We start from the raw sequence: 16,952 nt of genomic DNA on the forward strand, positions 1-16,952 counted from the left end.
CGTATGTAGCAAACCAGCCTTCCATAAAAGCAGTGGTGTGTGATATGCAATCTTAAACGCAACTTAATTTGAAAGTTTTGGGGGTGAAATCTGTCATGTCTATGTAAATGTGTTCAGAATTAAGAGTCTTAACGCCAAACTGAATGTAATGCGAAGCCAAGAGTGGGGTACCTTTGCCTCCCTAGGCCCCAGGCAGCCTAGGCAACGGTCAAGGAAGATGAGAGTTGCCAACTAACATCACCTGCAGGGGCTCAGGTTCCCCACTGGTACGCTACATGCATTGTTAGGAAACCTGTCAGTATTTTTAAATCAATCACGCAAGGGAACAGATCATTGAGATCAGAGTATATGTTACTCTCCCCACGGCAGTCCTGACAAAAACCATTCTCACCATATGGCTGGGGATAATAGTAGTTTGAGAGAGGTCTGGACCACAATGCAGAAGAAGAGGGTTAAATCTCCCCTCTGCATGCTGCTGCAGTCCTAAGGACTCCCCCACCAATTTTAAAAACAACTGATGGGCTTCCTAAAGACACATTTCACATTCCGTGTTGTTTGACGCTAAAAGTTGAATAACCAAACGGTGTTTCACGCTGACCAGTTACAATGCACAGAGAAACAAATAAAGGCAAAACAGATTTTAAATGTTACGGTGTTGTGATGGACAGGAATTTAAGAGGCTAAATTCAACTTTGTCACTTTATTCAAATTTTCAAAATAGCCTTTATTCTACTTGTTTTTAGTATAAAAAGTCCACAAGTTAAGTGCACCACAGTGTTTACAGAGAGACCTAGAATCCCAACCTTTCATTAACAGTCAGCTGTATGGTTGACCATGACACATACAACACACAGAAAATTAAGATAAAATATATTCACCAAATCTGATAATTTTTTTAATTCATAAAAACAAAAGCAAACAACAACAAAAAAGATTGAGGATCCCTGAAATATTCTTCTTAACTCTAATAAGACTTCATTGTACCCAAGCCACTTTGTAAAGTTTGAATCTAAAACAAAACAAAAAACCAACCCATCAAAGCCAGCACCTTTGCATGCTGATTGACATCCAACAGACCTTCTCGTCTCTCTAGCCTGAATAACATTCCATACAGTTTTGTTATCAATACACCGGGTTGCTTTTTTTTCCCTTAAAAAAAATTGTTTCATTTTCAGCTCTCATTTCCATTTTTATTTTGAAAAGTACAGGAAGCATTTAATGAAATGTTGTGTTTCTGGCACCAAAACATGGCTTCAGTTAGAATCTTAATGTGCAAAGGAGTCCAAGATCACTTAAGAGTGTAGAAAAAGAACATCTCGGGCCAACACTCTAGCTGCATACCTTCCTAGCAAAGGAACAGAGAGCGAAAGTGAGGAGAAGGAACTGGCTGGAGGGTTCTGAAATTGAGAACTTAGCCCACCAGTCCTGCTTCTCGAACAGGCATCTGCCATCGATGCCCTCCCTCCCAAAAGAATTATATCCGGCCACCTTTCTCCCCAGCACCACTGATTCTATGGAAGAGGAAAGAGGATGCAATATCTTAATCCTATTCATTGGCAACAGGCATTATCTGCAAGCTTTATATGATACTTGGAAGCTAGGCTTTCTTCCAGACTTCCGTTTCTCCCCCCCCTCCCGTCCCTTTCTCACCACCCCCACCCCACCCCCTGGTTTTATATATAGTTGATTAATAAAAGCCGAAAGAGAGAGAGAAAGAGAGCTGCAGTGAAAGCACTCTCCAGTGGAATTAAAAGGGAAATCTGTGGGGCAGCTCAGCTCGCGTTCATTTCACAATTTAACCCCAAAGTTTTAGAGAGGCACTCCTACCATTGCATGGTTTTTGTATTTAAAGTTTGCTTTTTTTTAATTTTTAAAAAGAAAAAAGTGCCTGAAGGGACAGGGCACCAGGAAGACACCCCGTATCATCATGTGTCTAAACTGCAACTCCAGGTTAATACGACTAAAGCGGTTACATTGTGAGAAGTGCTGACAGTATGTGATGTCGTTCCTTTACACCAATGTAGCCCCCCCCCTTCTTTCACTAGATGGTGTAGCCGCCATCAGAGCCTCCCATGTAGAAGTTGCCCTTCCGTTGCGTCACTAGAACGTTGGCGCCCTGCATGACAGCCAGCTGGGCCGCGTTGGGGGGGCAGCCGGGAGGCGGGGGCTGGAAGAGAAAAACAGCAACCTGTTAACGGGGGGTGGGAAAGCATATAGAAGGTGCAACAAGCAAGCAGCCCCCAGACTGTCCATGGGCTGCCAAGCAGGGCTCCAAAAACCAGGGTTTAAACAAGAATTTGGGAGGCTGGGCAACATGGCATCCAAACCACATCCAGTCTGTGGGCTGCGTGCTAAAAAGGCAGTATTACAGCAATGTAATGCGGGTGGCGCTGTGGGTTAAACCGCAGAGCCTAGGACTTGCCGATCAGAAGGTCGGCGGTTCGATTCCCCGCGACGGGGTGAGCTCCCGTTGCTCGGTCCCAGCTCCTGCCAACCTAGCAGTTCGAAAGGACGTCAAAGTGCAAGTAGATAAATAGGTACCACTCCAGCGGGAAGGTAAACGGCGTTTCCGTGTGCTGTCCTGGTTCGCCAGAAGAGGCTTAGTCATGCTGACCACATGACCCGGAAGCTGTACGCCGGCTCTCTTGGCCAATAAAGCAAGATGAGCGCCGCAACCCCAGAGTCAGCCAGGACTGGACCTAATGGTCAGGGGTCCCTTTAACTTTACTAATGCTTAATAACAGTGAATGATGCAGACTGTTCTGCACAAATGATCCTATAAAGTTGCCCTCAACCAAGCAAGACCGTTGATCCATCTAGCTCAGAGCTAGGAACTGTCAACTGGCAGAACTCCACCCAGGTCTGGGGCAGAGACGCCTTCCCAGCCCGACTCAAAAGACCCTTTTAGCTGAGATGTCATGGACTGAGCCTGGGATTCTGTCATTCGCTGAGCAAGTTGTCCCTGCCTCCACATACCAGCAGTGATTTACAATTGCAGACCACACAGCGGTACCTGTGGTGGGACTATATGCTTGCCCATCCACCTCGGCTGTTTCTGCAGCCAGCAGCAGTCAGCTGAGAAAAACGAATGGCAACATGCTGTGCATTGGCAGACAAAATGCAGCGCAGATTTATTTCCAAACAATTTTTTTTAAAAGGCATGGCCTAGAAAGGCAAGGCAGCAGAAGACCTGCACAGAGCAGAAGAGCTCCATGGACTGCCCTGAAGCCAACAAGCCTCCCAAAGATCCAGCCTACGGCCTTCGCCTCTCCCCGATGGTTTTGCAAAACCTAACTTCTGCAAAGCTGGGCTTTCCAGAAGAAAAGGGGGCATCCCCTCGGAAGGAGGAGATAATCCCCTCCCAAAGATAGCAGCCTACCCACAAAGCATCCTTGCGGTAGCTTCAGTGCACAAACCGGAACTGAAGGAAATTAGCTACTTTTATGTTCTCACTAAGGGACGCGGGTACCTTTCCAGAGGTACTTTAAACAATTACATACACAAGGGCCACAGAAAGAAATGGATATAGATCAATTTTTGAAGATAAATGGACTACAAAAAATCTCTCAAGAAAGCAAACTAATGTTGAACTATAAAATATCTGAACAGGAAGTAGAAGGTGCCATTCAAAACATGCAACTAGGCAAATCTCCAGGACTGGATGGGCTGACTTCTAGATACTATAGATCCTTGAAAGAGTGGTTAGTACAACCTTTAAAGGAAGTCTGCAACGAAATATTGGACGGGAAAAGGGCACCAGAGTCGTGGAAAGAAGCGTATATTACACTTATACCGAAAACAGAGACTGAAAAGACTCAGCTTAAGAACTACCGCCCCATATCATTACTTAATGTGGATTACAAAATTTTTGCAGATATTCTGGCCAAGAGATTGAAAAAAGTGTTGATGGAAGAGATTCATAAAGACCAAGCGGGCTTTCTCCCGGGAAGACACTTGTCTGACAATTTGAGGAATATAATTAATATTTTGGAAAAATTAGAAGTGAACATAAATACTAAAGCAGTTTTGATATTTGTGGACGCGGAGAAAGCTTTTGATAATATCTCTTGGAGCTTTATGAAGAAGAACCTACAGGGGATGGGGGTAGGCCAAGGCTTTGAAAACGGTATAAGTGCAATTTATTCAGAACAAAAGGCTAAACTAATTGTAAATAATGTGGTGACGGAAGAATTTAAGATAGAAAAAGGGACACGACAAGGTTGCCCAATCTCCCCATTGCTTTTTATATCGGTCCTGGAGGTTTTGCTGAATATGATTAGAAGGGACCAGTTGGTTAAAGGTATACAAGTCGGAGCCAAACAGTACAAATTGAGAGCATTTGCAGATGACTTAGTATTGACGCTACAGGAGCCAGAATCTAGTACCAAAAGGGTTTTAGAACTGATTCAAGAATTTGGTCAGGTTGCAGGATTTAAACTGAATAAGTTAAAAACCAAGGTTTTAGAGAAAAATTTAACACCGATTGAGAGAGAGAGGTTTCAGAATGAGACAGGCTTAACAGTGGTTAAGAAAGTGAAATACCTGGGGATTAACATGACAACAAAAAATGAGAATTTATTTAAAGACAACTACGAAAAATGCTGGGCCGAAGTGAAAAAAGATTTAGAAATTTGGTCAAATTTGAAGCTTTCACTGCTGGGTCGTATTGCTGCGATAAAAATGAATGTATTGCCTAGAATGTTGTTTTTGTTTCAAACATTGCAAATTGTGGACAAAATGGACTGTTTCAAGAAGTGGCAGAGAGATATTTCTAGATTTGTCTGGCAGGGCAAGAAGCCTAGAATAAAATTTAAAATACTAACAGATGCAAAGGAAAGAGGTGGATTTGCCCTGCCAGACCTTAAACTTTACTATGAATCAGCAACTTTTCGCTGGTTGAAAGAATGGCTGCTTCTTGAAAACACTGACATTTTGGATTTAGAAGGTTTTAATAATGTATTTGGATGGCATGCATATCTGTGGTATGATAAGATCAAAGCACATAAAGCATTTAAGAACCATATTGTCAGGAAAGCATTGTTTAATGTCTGGATAAGATATAAGGATTTACTGGAAAATAAAACCCCAAGGTGGCTGTCACCGATGGAAGCGAAAGCATTGGAAAAGCCCAATATGGAGGCCAAATGGCCAAAATATTGGGAAATTCTGGAACAAGAGGGAGACAGATTGAAATTGCAGAGTTTTGAGAAACTAAAAAACAAAGTGCGAGATTGACTTCATTATTATCAGATAATGGAGGCATATAATTGAAAGATTGACTTGTTTTTAATTAATTTTATTTTGTATTTTTCTTTTTTCTATTTTTCTTTTGTAATATTTTGAAAATCTTAATAAATATCTTATTAAAAAAAAAAATAACAAGCCTCCCAAAGATCCAGCCTACGGCCTTCGCCTCTCCCCGATGGTTTTGCAAAACCTAACTTCTGCAAAGCTGGGCTTTCCAGAAGAAAAGGGGGCATCCCCTCGGAAGGAGGAGATAATCCCCTCCCAAAGATAGCAGCCTAACCACAGAGGGCAAAGCATCCTTGCGGTAGCTTCAGTGCACAAACCGGAACTGAAGGAAATTAGCTACTTTTATGTTCTCACTAAGGGACGCGGGTGGCGCTGTGGGTTAAACCACAGAGCCTAGGACTTGCCAATCAGAAGGTCGGCGGTTCGAATCCCCGTGACGGGGTGAGCTCCTGTTGCTCGGTCCCTGCTCCTGCCCACCTAGCAGTTCGAAAGCACGTCAAAGTGCAAGTAGATAAATAGGTACCGCTCCGGGGGAGAAAGTAAACGGCGTTTCCGTGTGCTGCTCTGGTTCGCCAGAAGCGGCTTAGTCAGGCTGGCCACACGACCCGGAAGCTGTATGCCGGCTTCCTTGGCCAATAAAGCGAGATGAGTGTCGCAACCCCAGAGTCGGCCACGACTGGACCTAATGGGCAGGGGTCCCTTTACCTTTACCTTATGTTCTCACTAAACTTTAGAGAAGCTCAGGAAAATCAGGTTGCTTGGTGTTTTCTCTGGCTGATCTCATGGCTTGTCTACCACAATTTACACCCAGAGTGAAGCTTATGGCTGAAAGACCTTATAATCCCTGCAGAGCTGTTCATTATTTCAATAAAGAAACGCTGCCGATTCCTCTACACTACAGGTATTTGCTTTGATACTGCTTAGTTTGTATACCAGGTTCTCCAGCAATAAACAATCCCTGACATAATTTTTAAGCACACACACCCCCCTTCCCAGACTATTTTAAAAACAAGAAAGATGCAATCACTCTACTTCGCCCCCTACTTACAGGAATATTTGCAGGGGCACCAGCTGCAAACCGTGCTCCCGCGTCGAAGCCCCCTTCAACAAGAACAGTGGACCCAGGAGGATAGACAGGGCCCACCGGGTAAAATGCCAGGGGAACTGAAGAGCCCATTGGACCCATAGCCATGGATTGAGCCATAGGAAGATACAGGGAGGCACCAGGATAAGCTGCAGACATGGTAGGTACAGTGGCAGCTCCGGGGTGCACAAAACTTGGGCGGTAGAGCTGCAGGGAGAGAGAGAGAGAGAGCACAGAAAAGGTTTCTTATTCCAAGGCCCCTTAATCAGAAACCTTACACCTCAACACATCAAACTTAGAAAAAAGTGGCTTATTGCCACTGACAACAGAAATGCATTTTATTAATTGAAGAACATACGAAATGACTTGCTAAAACAGACCATTAAGCCCGTGGCATTTTATTTCTAGCAGCAGACAGCCAGGTGCGACTGGCAAACTCGCAAGCAAGAGATGTAAGGCTGACAGTCTCAGCCTGTTTGTTTGTAGCACCTGGTGCTTATCCATCATGACATGTCCAACAGGTAGACTGCAGGGGTGTCTCAGGTAGATTGTCTTTGGCCAACCCTCCCCCCCCCAAAAAAAGCTCAACAGCCTCTTGGGAGTTGGACATGCCTGCCCTATAACATGTAGGGAAAAACATAAATCCATGGGACACACTGAATCACAGCAGCTCCCTAGAATTTAAGGCAGGCATCCCCAACCTTTGGCCCTCCAGATGTTTTGGACTACAATTCCCATCACCCCTGACCACTGGTCCTGTTAGCTAGGGATCATGGGAGTTGTAGGCCAAAACATCTGGAGGGCCGCAGGTTGGGGGTGTCTGATTTAAGGCAAAACTCCTTCCCAGCCATGGAGGCCACTCTTCTAAATTTGGGGATCAAGCACAAGACTGCAAGCAAACATGCCTAGAAATTACTCTGCCGCCAACTGACCTGCCTACCTCCTCTTCCCATTTTGGAACAGAGCTACTCCATCAAAACAGAAGGAGCCATCAATTAATATCTGAACAACTGGCAGTAGTAGCCAGCATTGAATGTTGATGCCTGGTGCCCGTTTTAAGAGGTCAAGAGTGTAAGCAGCACTATCAGCCACAGCAGCCTCTTGCTTCTAAAACCCTCCTTCGTCACCTCCACAGTTTAAGTTTTGACTGTAAGCTCAGGGTGAAGACCTGTCTTCTTTGCTTGAGTTACTCAGTAAAATGTTGTGCATATAGATGTATAACAGCAACAGTCAACACCACAAGCAATTCACATAATTTCCATTATCTATTTTAAAAATACAAAGATTGGCCCTAGCCCATCCTGAATAAAAGTAGGTAAACACACACAAATACATTCAGCTATGATGAAATTGAAAGCTGGTATAACAGTTCATCTAAAATCCACCATCATTGCTACCTTAACCCGGGCAGCTAATAGCTAGCCACAAAAGATTTCCAAAAGATGCTTATCTCCAAATAAGTCCCCAAGAGAAGAGAGATGCAAGATGTTGGACCAGCCTGTGAGAAGGTCTCTTCACATCTCTCGGTCCTCTTGCGGTCCTTGGTACATGAATGATAAACCCAAGAGTGGGGGGTATTGTGGGACAGAATAAATGAGGCAGTATCTTAGGCAGCTTGGGACTCAGCTGGTAAAGATGCAGATGGACTCTCAACTCCCATCATCCCCACCAGCATAGCCAATGGTCAAGGATTATGGGAACTGTAGTCCAGCACAATCAGGTACTCCACTTCTGTGGGGAAGGGTTTGATAAAACATTTTTAAAAGGGAGAAATAAACAGCAACAACCTTGAGGTGTACTCAGAAGGCAGAAGGGAACTATAACACTGGTATAATGTGTTCTCTGTAAACCATTGTCGTTGGAAGCTGAGTCACCATGTGCTACACAATTCAAAGCCGGTTAGGCTTAGCAAAGGCACTAAGCTCAGCAAGACCCTTATGAGAATGGTGCCATATCAACTCTTCGTTGCCACAGTGGCATGTTATGGGCATACTACGACCCCTTATGAGATCAACAGGTGTTGACACAAAGTTTGAAAGCAAGTTGTCTCTGTTGCCATGCAGGACACAGGATCATGATGAAGCATCCAGACATGCAAACGTTTGCATGTGGCTAAGGCAGGGCTTGGAAAGTCTATATTTGAAGTTAAAAATGCCACAATGGGCAAGGTAGTTGATAATATACTACTGTAAGCAGCAACTCCATCCCCGCCATCATTACTAATCAGTACTGTTATCTTTATTAGTGGGGAAATGCCTTTGGTCTGATTCAGCAGACCTAGTCTTACATTCTTATAAAAGAAGAACAAGGTACGTACTTCAGAGTAAGCTGGAGGGGCCTCGGTGTAAGGTGGAGCCTGAGGAAGCTGTATGGTCTGTGGGAAGACTGATGGATTACCAAGAGGTTGAACCGGGTAGGAAGGCTGTGTAGGATATTGACCTAAGAGGAAAAGTTAATCAATGTTAGCACAATTGTTCTTGCTGCAAAAGAACAGGAAGCATGTGAGGTCAGGGAAACACTCTCTTCTGGAAGCCTTATCTGAAAGAAAGAAAACAGATCTGAAAGAAGAGAGATACCTAAACAGCAGAAGGTCTAAAGACAACAAAACATCTCCTAGAAAATTACATCTGCAGGAAGCTACCTAGAAAATGAGGGATGAATGAAGGAGGCTCAGCTGATGTCATTCAAACCTGCTCTCCTACCAGGCTTAAGACCAAAAGTAGTCAATAACTGTTTTTTAAAAAAATTGATGGTGCCATCTCATGGGGACCTTAAGTATCTTTCAGAAGTTAGCAAGAGAAGGACCGCTTAATCATTCTTCCCACAGACACCAAACCCATTTTCATCTATTAAACTGATTTAACAGTGAAACACTGAAATCCATCATTGGTAGTCTAATCAAGTATCTCCTCCAATGAGATTACTTTGCCCATTTGGTACAGTCCCCCCAACCCATATTTCTTTCCACAGCAGGGCTGGCCTGCTTTTTACACCTCGTCATAAAGTTAGGCCATTCAACCTGTTACAAATATCTACTAGGTAAGCATTATGCAGAATTTCAACTACAAGGGGTTAGCTTATACTTGAAACTTTGTAGGTATCTATAGAAACTGGATAGCATTGGTGTCAGACAGAATGCTCAAGCTATCAGATTGTTCTGAAAATTGAAGAGAGTCAAGCTGATCTAGAGCAGAAGTAGCCAACATGAAGTTCTCCAGATGTTGTGGCAACTCTTCCCATCATCCCCAACAAGCATTACCAGGGACAATGGGAGCTGGAGCCCAGCAAAAAGTAGAGGGCACTTATGCTGGCTTCCCCCAAGCTTTTCTTAATGCTTCAGCTCCCAGGCTGCACAAGAACAAGATGAAAAGGCACAAAGAGAAAATCCCAGGACAGGGAGCTCATATCATCAGCTTCTGAGAGACCACCAATGACCCAATATTATTCTGGTTTTGTCATTCTCTCTCTCTCTATATATATAACTATATATTAGTAGTTTCAACTGTAGACCACATTGACAGAAAAGTGGTATATGAATGAATTAAGTGAATAATATTGATTTCCCTTGCTTGGAGATTTCCCAAAAAACAGGCTGAACAGGTACTATTGCAGGCGGGAGGTGTTGAAATACAGGTCAAAATACCCATTTAGGTCACAGCTTGGACTACATGATGTACCACATACTCCATTCCATGTAGGCTGCATGTAAATGTACTCACTTTACAGTGAGCAACACACTGAACTTGGGCTTAATTCCAAATGCACTGACTGGCCAGAATCTGCTTGTCAAGTCAAGTAAAATACAGTTTATTGGCATTACACCTGTCATACAGGTAGAGAGTAGCAAAGCAAAAATGCAGGGCGAGATCCACTATGGAACAAAAAATGGGATTAGCGTCTGTCCAAGCAGGAGACACTCAAATCTTGTGATTAGTCTTAATGGTCACTGTTTATTCCTGTCCAGTCTTAATCAGACAATAGGTGCAGCCTCCTCTGCTACCTTCCCCTGCCAGCTTCTTCCTAAGGATCTGATACAATTTTTTCCTGTTAACTTTTCTGTGGCCTTCCTCAATTCACTGTCCTACCTCACCTTATGACCCAGACATTTACCAGGGACAAGAACAGCATCACAAACCACCTGCCTGGTTAGTGGTGATCCTATTGGGCCCATAACTGCGTTTTGAGAAAGCAGTGATGGAGCAGAGAAATGTTTATCAGTCCATGCACCCTGATAGCTCAGTGGATGGAGCATGAGATTCTCAATCTCAGGGCTGTGGGTTTGAGCCCCAGTGTTGTCCTGCATTGCAGGGGGTTGGACTGGATGACCCCTGCGCTCCCTTTCGATCTCTACGATTCTATGAAAAACACTTATCAACAAACGTTCACGTGCATTTTAATACAGTAGTGTCTGTTTGGAGGGAAGGAAATCCAAGCTACCATTAGGAACTGAATATGCTGGGTAATAATCCTGGAACACCAGGATGCGATTGGGTGCTTGGGACCTTGGGTACGTGTTTGCAGGCAGCAACAGACGACACACACACATGCAAACACCCAGCACCTTCTCTTTGCAGTCCAGATCCGCTGTGCAAAAAAGGGAAGATCACTTTCCCCCCACAACCACCTAATTCCCACGGGGGCTTCCCCATCTCCACGCGACCCACCTCCCCCCAAAGCCCGGCATCCAATCTCCCCCCTCCTCCCTTCATCTCTGGCTTCCAGCGCTACAGTTCCCAAGCTTTTCACGCGGGCCTGATGGAAGGGAGACCCGGTCCGGGGGAGCCCGGGTGCCCCCGCAGCACTGCGCCTGCGAGCTGCCAAGGGGCCACGTGACTCCTCCCCGTGTTCCCACAGCGCAGATCTCGAAGGGGAACGGAGGGCTCTTTCTGCCCACGAACCCCCCCCCCCATCTTTACCCCCCACGCGGCAGCCACAGGGTTAACTTTCTGGCCAGGAGGGTTGCGTCATAGCAACCTAACATCCGCCCTTCCCCCATCCCTTCGCCCCTCCACACACAGGCCTTTCCGAGGCTTCCCATTGGCCAGGACTGCCGCCAGTTACGGGCTAGGCCCGCAGATAACGGGACTGCGGCGCCAGCCTTAAAGGAGCAGCGCCTCGCAGCGCGCTGAGGAGACTTGGGCGGGGTTGCGGGGGGAGGAGCGGGAGGGGTCGGGAGCAGCCTCTTGCCTTTGCTGTTCATGATGGCGGCGGCGGGAAAGGCGGCTCGGTCAGCTGCGGGGGATTGCGGCGACTGTCGGCTTCGGCGGCGGCTTCGGCGGCGGTTCTTCTCGCTCAATCACTTCCTTGTTGTTGTCGTCGTCGTCGCTGCAGCCCCGAGGAGAGGGGTTACGTTCGAGCGCGTGACGTCACTCCGCAGCGCGGCCGCCAGGGAGGAAGCGCAGGGAGCGGGCGAGGGGGCGTGGCCATAACGGCGAGGGGGCGTGGCCTTCGGCCCTGCAGAAGGTATTGAGGGAGAGAGTCGGGCGGGCGGGACAGGTGGTGGAAACGCTTGGCAGTTATTATTATTATTATTATTATTATTATTATTACTACTATTATTATTATTACTATTATTATTATTATTATTATTATTATTATTATTTGTAGTCCACCCTCTACCCGCAGGTCTCTGGGCGGTTACAACATAGCAACACAAAATACTTAATAAAAATAAAAACAACCCAATAACCGCCCCCCATTCCCAACGCATTTTAAAAGGGAATTGGCAGTGCTTTTTTCCCTTTAAAAAATGTTTAAGGGTACTCTCATTTTCCTAATATTGAAATACTTCCCCTCAATGAGGCCAAACAGATTCACAAAATGTTTAGGGGTATGCGTACCCCCAGAAAAAAAGCACGGGGTACCTCACAATTGCACTCATTTCACACGCTAGCAAGGTTATGCTCAAAATTCTACAAGGCAGGCTTAAGCAGTATGTGGACCGAGAACTCCTAGAAGTGCAAGCTGGATTTCGAAGGGGCAGAGGAACCAGAGACCAAATTGCAAACATGCGCTGGATTATGGAGAAAGCCAGAGAGTTCCAGAAAGACATCTACGTCTGCTTCATTGACTGTACAAAACTATGGCAAGTTCTTAAAGAAATGGGAGTGCCTGATCACCTCATCTGTCTCCTGAGAAATCTCTATGTTGGACAAGAAGCTACAGTTAGAACTGGATATAGAACAACTGATTGGTTCAAAATTGGGAAAGGAGTATGACAAGGCTGTATATTGTCTCCCTGTTTATTTAACTTATATGCAGAATTCATCATGTGAAAGGCTGGGCTGGATGAATCCCAAGCCGGAATTAAGATTGCTGGAAGAAATATCAACAACCTCAGATATGCAGATGACACAACCTTGATGGCAGGAAGTGAGGAGGAATTAAAGAACCTTATTAATGAGGGTGAAAGAGGAGAGTACAAAATATGGTGTGAAGCTCAACATAAAAAAAACCCCTAAGATCATGGCCACTGGTCCCATCACCTCCTGGCAAATAGAAGGAGGGGGGATGGAGGCAGTGAGAGATTTTACTTTCTTGGGCTCCATGATCACTGCAGATGGTGACTCCTGCTTCTTGGGAGAAAAAGACCCTGATGTTGGGAAAGATTGAGGGCACAAGGAGAAGGGGACAACAGAGGACGAGATGGTTGGACAGTGTTCTTGAAGCTACCAGCATGAGTTTGACCAAGCTGCGGGAGGCAGTGGAAGACAGGAGTGCCTGGCGTGCTCTGGTCCATGGGGTCACGAGGAGTCGGACACAACTAAATGACTAAACAACAACAAGAAGTTACTTGCTGTGATAACTAAATTTATGGATTTGTTGTAAGCTGCTTTGGGGAGCATGGTGGGAAAGTGACAAAAAAATCTAATTAATCCATTCATTAGGTTTTGTGCCCAAACAGATTTGTGCCCAAACAGAGAGAGAGGAGATCCCAGGGGAGCTTATAAAATGAAGAAATACAATAGAAAACATAACAAACCGATGGGAAACCAAATCATTCACCAACACCCAAAAACAGCATCATCTAAAAATGGCATACTGTGCTTTCAGTAGAGTTATATAAGATTATAAAAGGCCTGGTGGGGAAGGGAGGGTTTTTCTTATGCCTTTGCCTAGCAGTGAAAGAACAAGTGCGTAGGTCCTTCCCCCACAAGAGTATTCAAAAACTGGGGCATCACCACTGAAAAGTCCCTCCAGTAGCCGCCTAGTAGGGGTTATCTTAATGGAATTAAATTTGTGAATTTAAATTTTTAAAAAAATAATTACAATACAGAACAACTTAGAAAAATGGAAAAGTAGAACAGAAAACAAAAGGTGTTCCTGAAGTGTAACAAAGGCTTATTACAAAACTGAACTTCATATCCCAACTAGAAGCAAAATAGTACTCGGGTAGGAGGACCTTTGACCTTATATAGCAGGACTATTATAGCTATACCTACTGATTCCAGTACAGTATTAATGTAAAGCAAAAGGTGTTCTCATTGTACACCTTTCTTGTGTACTATGCTTGGCTGTGTGTGTTTTCATCTCAGATGCTACTGCTATTAGAAAGGTGATATGGGGTGAGGGTTGTACTGTTTATATTGTTCATTTTTTGTGACTATTTTGAGTACCTGAATCCCTTTCATAAGCCTGGAAGGAAATTTTGTTCTAGAAAGAGAAACTGTTATGCACCTGGAGATCAAGAAAATCTTCAGTCAATAAATAATACAAACACTGAGATAATCCTTCCTCCTTCCTTGGTTTGGTTTTTTAAAAAATAAATATATAATGATTGTGTTTTGTGTGATGAAGGGAATGTGTTTCACTTCTGGCAGTTTTCCTCGAGGAAAGTACCCCTAGCCAGGTGTGCATCTGGGCTTATTTTGATGCAATAATTATTGTGGAGTGAAGAACTATTTTGCATAGGTTTGTAGCTTTACATATTCATGTATTTTATGTAAATTGAAGCATGAACAATCAAACACATCTTGCATCCAAAATATCCAATGCAAAAAACGTTCAACCAAACAAATGAAATTACAAATGTAAGATAAACTGTTTTAAATCTAGTTTTGTTTTGTTTTTGTTAACATGCTGTGCAACCTTGTGCACATTTACTCAGAAGCACATTCCACTGTGTTCAATGGAGCTTCTTTCCAGGTAAGTGTGCATAGGATTGCATACCAAAACAGTGGAATCTTTAAACATACCTCCTCAAATGTTCGGCTGAGTTTGGTGGGACTTATTCCAGGAAAATGTATACAAGACTGCTGCCTGAGTTGCTTATCTGCCAGATACTTGGAACAATCCACAACCAAACACAAAATAATAATATTTTATTTTGCAAAATAATAACATGTGGGAGTCTCTATTTTTCCTTAGGTCACATATTTTACAAGCAACATTAATTACCGTATTTTTTGCTCTATAAGACTCACTTTTTCCGTCCCAAAAAGTAAGGGGAAATGTGTGTGCTTCTTATGGAGCGAATACAGGCTGCGCAGCTATCCCAGAAGCCAGAACAGCAAGAGGGATTGCTGCTTTCACTGTGCCGCGATCCCTCTTGCTGTTCTGGCTTCTGAGATTCAGAATATTATTTTTTCTTGTTTTCCTCCTCCAAAAACTAGGTGCGTCTTATGGTCTGGTGCGTCTTATAGAGCGAAAAATACGGTAAGTTTTGTGTGAGCCCCATCGTCCATTGGCTTGCCTGCATCCAGTCCTCTTCCAAGACTGCTGGATTTCAGTTGGATGAAAATTGGAGGTGTAGAGCTATATATCATAAGTGACAAAATGTGATATTGCATATCACATTGAACAGGAATGGGGGCAAATGATGAATAGCTACTTATTACTACCGCCCACGTCCTTTATCTCCCCAAAATGAACAGGTCCATTCCAGACTGATTCCACAAGCACTTGCCAAAGTTTCACAGACTTGGTATCAGAGGTTGCAGAAGGATCTAAGGTGCTCAGTAGAGTGCAGTTACTTCTCAGTCTCTAAGCCAGTATTATAGACTAAAACCACAAGGACAGTCCCAGTTCCTTGTTCAGAAGAGAAGCCAAACCAACAATAAAGAAAACCTTTGTTTCCTAATGTGTCAATAAAGGCCAATAAAGGGGGAAGGTTGGAATCAAGCTAGTAACTGACTTAGAAGTAGGGCATCCAGATTCAATTACAGTATTTCTTATATATATATATATATATATATATATATATATATATATATATATTAAACAACCACAGATGCTGCTTTATTTTAAGATGGCAGTGACTCCAACCAGTGCAGGAAGCAAAATTCCCCTCGTTGGAGGATGGATGGCGGCTAACAGATTGAGGTTGAATCCTGACAAGACAGAAGTACTGTTTTGGGGGGACAGGAGACAGGTGGGTGTGAAGGACTCCCTGGTCCTGAATGGGGTAACTGTGCCCCTGAAGGACCAGGGTGCGCAGCCTGGGAGTCATTCTGGACTCAGAGCTGTCCATGGAGGCACAGGTCAATTCTGTGTCCAGGGCAGCTGTTTATCAGCTCCATCTGGTACGCAAGCTGAGACCCTGCCTGCCCGCGCACTGTCTCTCCAGAGTGGTACATGCTCTAGTTACCTCTCGCTTGGACTACTTCAATGCGCTCTATGTGGGGCTACCTTTGAAGGTGACCCAGAAACTACAACTAATCCAGAATGCGGCAGCTAGACTGGTGCCTGGGAGCGGCCGCCAAGACCATATAACACCTGTCTTGAAAGACCTACACTGGCTCCCAGTACGTTTCCGAGCACAATTCAAAGTGTTGGTGCTGACCTTTAAAGCCCTAAACGGCCTCGGTCCAGTATACCTGAAGGAGCGTCTCCACCTCCATCATTCAGCCCGGACACTGAGGTCCAGCGCCGAGGGCCTTCTGGCGGTTCCCTCGCTACGAGAAGCCAAGTTACAGGGAACCAGGCAGAGGGCCTTCTCAGTAGTGGCACCCACCCTGTGGAACGCCCTCCCACCAGATGTCAAAGAGAAAAATAACTACCAAACTTTTAGAAGACATCTGAAGGCAGCCCTGTTTAGGGAAGCTTTTAATGTTTGACAGACTATTGTATTTATTATTTTGTTGGAAGCCGCCCAGAGTGGCTGGGGAAACCCAGCCAGATGGGCGGGGTATAAATTATTATTATTATTATTATTATTATTATTATTGCTAGCTTTTATGCAAACCATAGGTAACATATTTCTGGCCATTTCTTTTCCTTCCTGATGCCGACTATGAGGAGTGTGGCTAGGGCTAATAGATGCTCCATTTTTAATTTTAGCCATTAGAAAGCCATTTTATGTATTGCAGTAGCTACATTTGTTTCCTATCCTTCCATCATTGCAACATTTCATCCCCAAGGAAGCCCTGCGAGGTAGATCCAGCTGAAAGAGATTGGCTTGCTGAGGACCACCCCAGTGAGTCTCATATCTGAACAAAGATTTGTTTCCCAAAAATAAACCATTCCATACTGGTTTCACTGAGAGCTGCACACATTCTCCAGGGACTTAAACATTAGTTAAGGGGTATGAGTATGAGGGGTATGGGACGCGGGTGGCGCTGTGGGTTAAACCACAGAGCCTAGGGCTGGCCGATCAGAAGGTCGGCGGTTCGAATCC

At 44.5% G+C, this 16,952-nt stretch overlaps 1 protein-coding gene across 1 annotated transcript; it reads right to left on the bottom strand.

Moving 5' to 3' along the window:
- Positions 1 to 685: 685 nt before the first annotated feature.
- DAZAP2 (DAZ associated protein 2) lies at positions 686 to 11,698 on the bottom strand. The gene is made up of 4 exons (XM_080995112.1): positions 11,525 to 11,698; positions 8,655 to 8,776; positions 6,302 to 6,544; positions 686 to 2,167 (listed from the first exon to the last, which is right to left on the bottom strand). The coding sequence occupies exons 1-4, from the start codon at positions 11,535 to 11,537 to the stop codon at positions 2,042 to 2,044; spliced, it is 504 nt and encodes a 167-aa protein (XP_080851238.1). The 5' UTR covers positions 11,538 to 11,698; the 3' UTR covers positions 686 to 2,041.
- Positions 11,699 to 16,952: the final 5,254 nt, after the last annotated feature.

Source organism: Podarcis pityusensis, assembly GCF_964106645.2.
Source record: "Podarcis pityusensis genome assembly, chromosome: 2".
NCBI lineage: Eukaryota > Metazoa > Chordata > Lepidosauria > Squamata > Lacertidae > Podarcis > Podarcis pityusensis.

What these genes read in the sequence shown, in the direction of transcription:
- DAZAP2 (XM_080995112.1), bottom strand. An exon ending in CCCCTCCAGCTTACTCTGAA is followed by an intron (nt 6,545 to 8,654) that starts GTACGTACCTTG and finishes CTCTCCCTGCAG; the next exon opens with CTCTACCGCCCAAGTTTTGT. An exon ending in GTGCCCCTGCAAATATTCCT is followed by an intron (nt 2,168 to 6,301) that starts GTAAGTAGGGGG and finishes TTTCTCTTCCAG; the next exon opens with CCCCCGCCTCCCGGCTGCCC.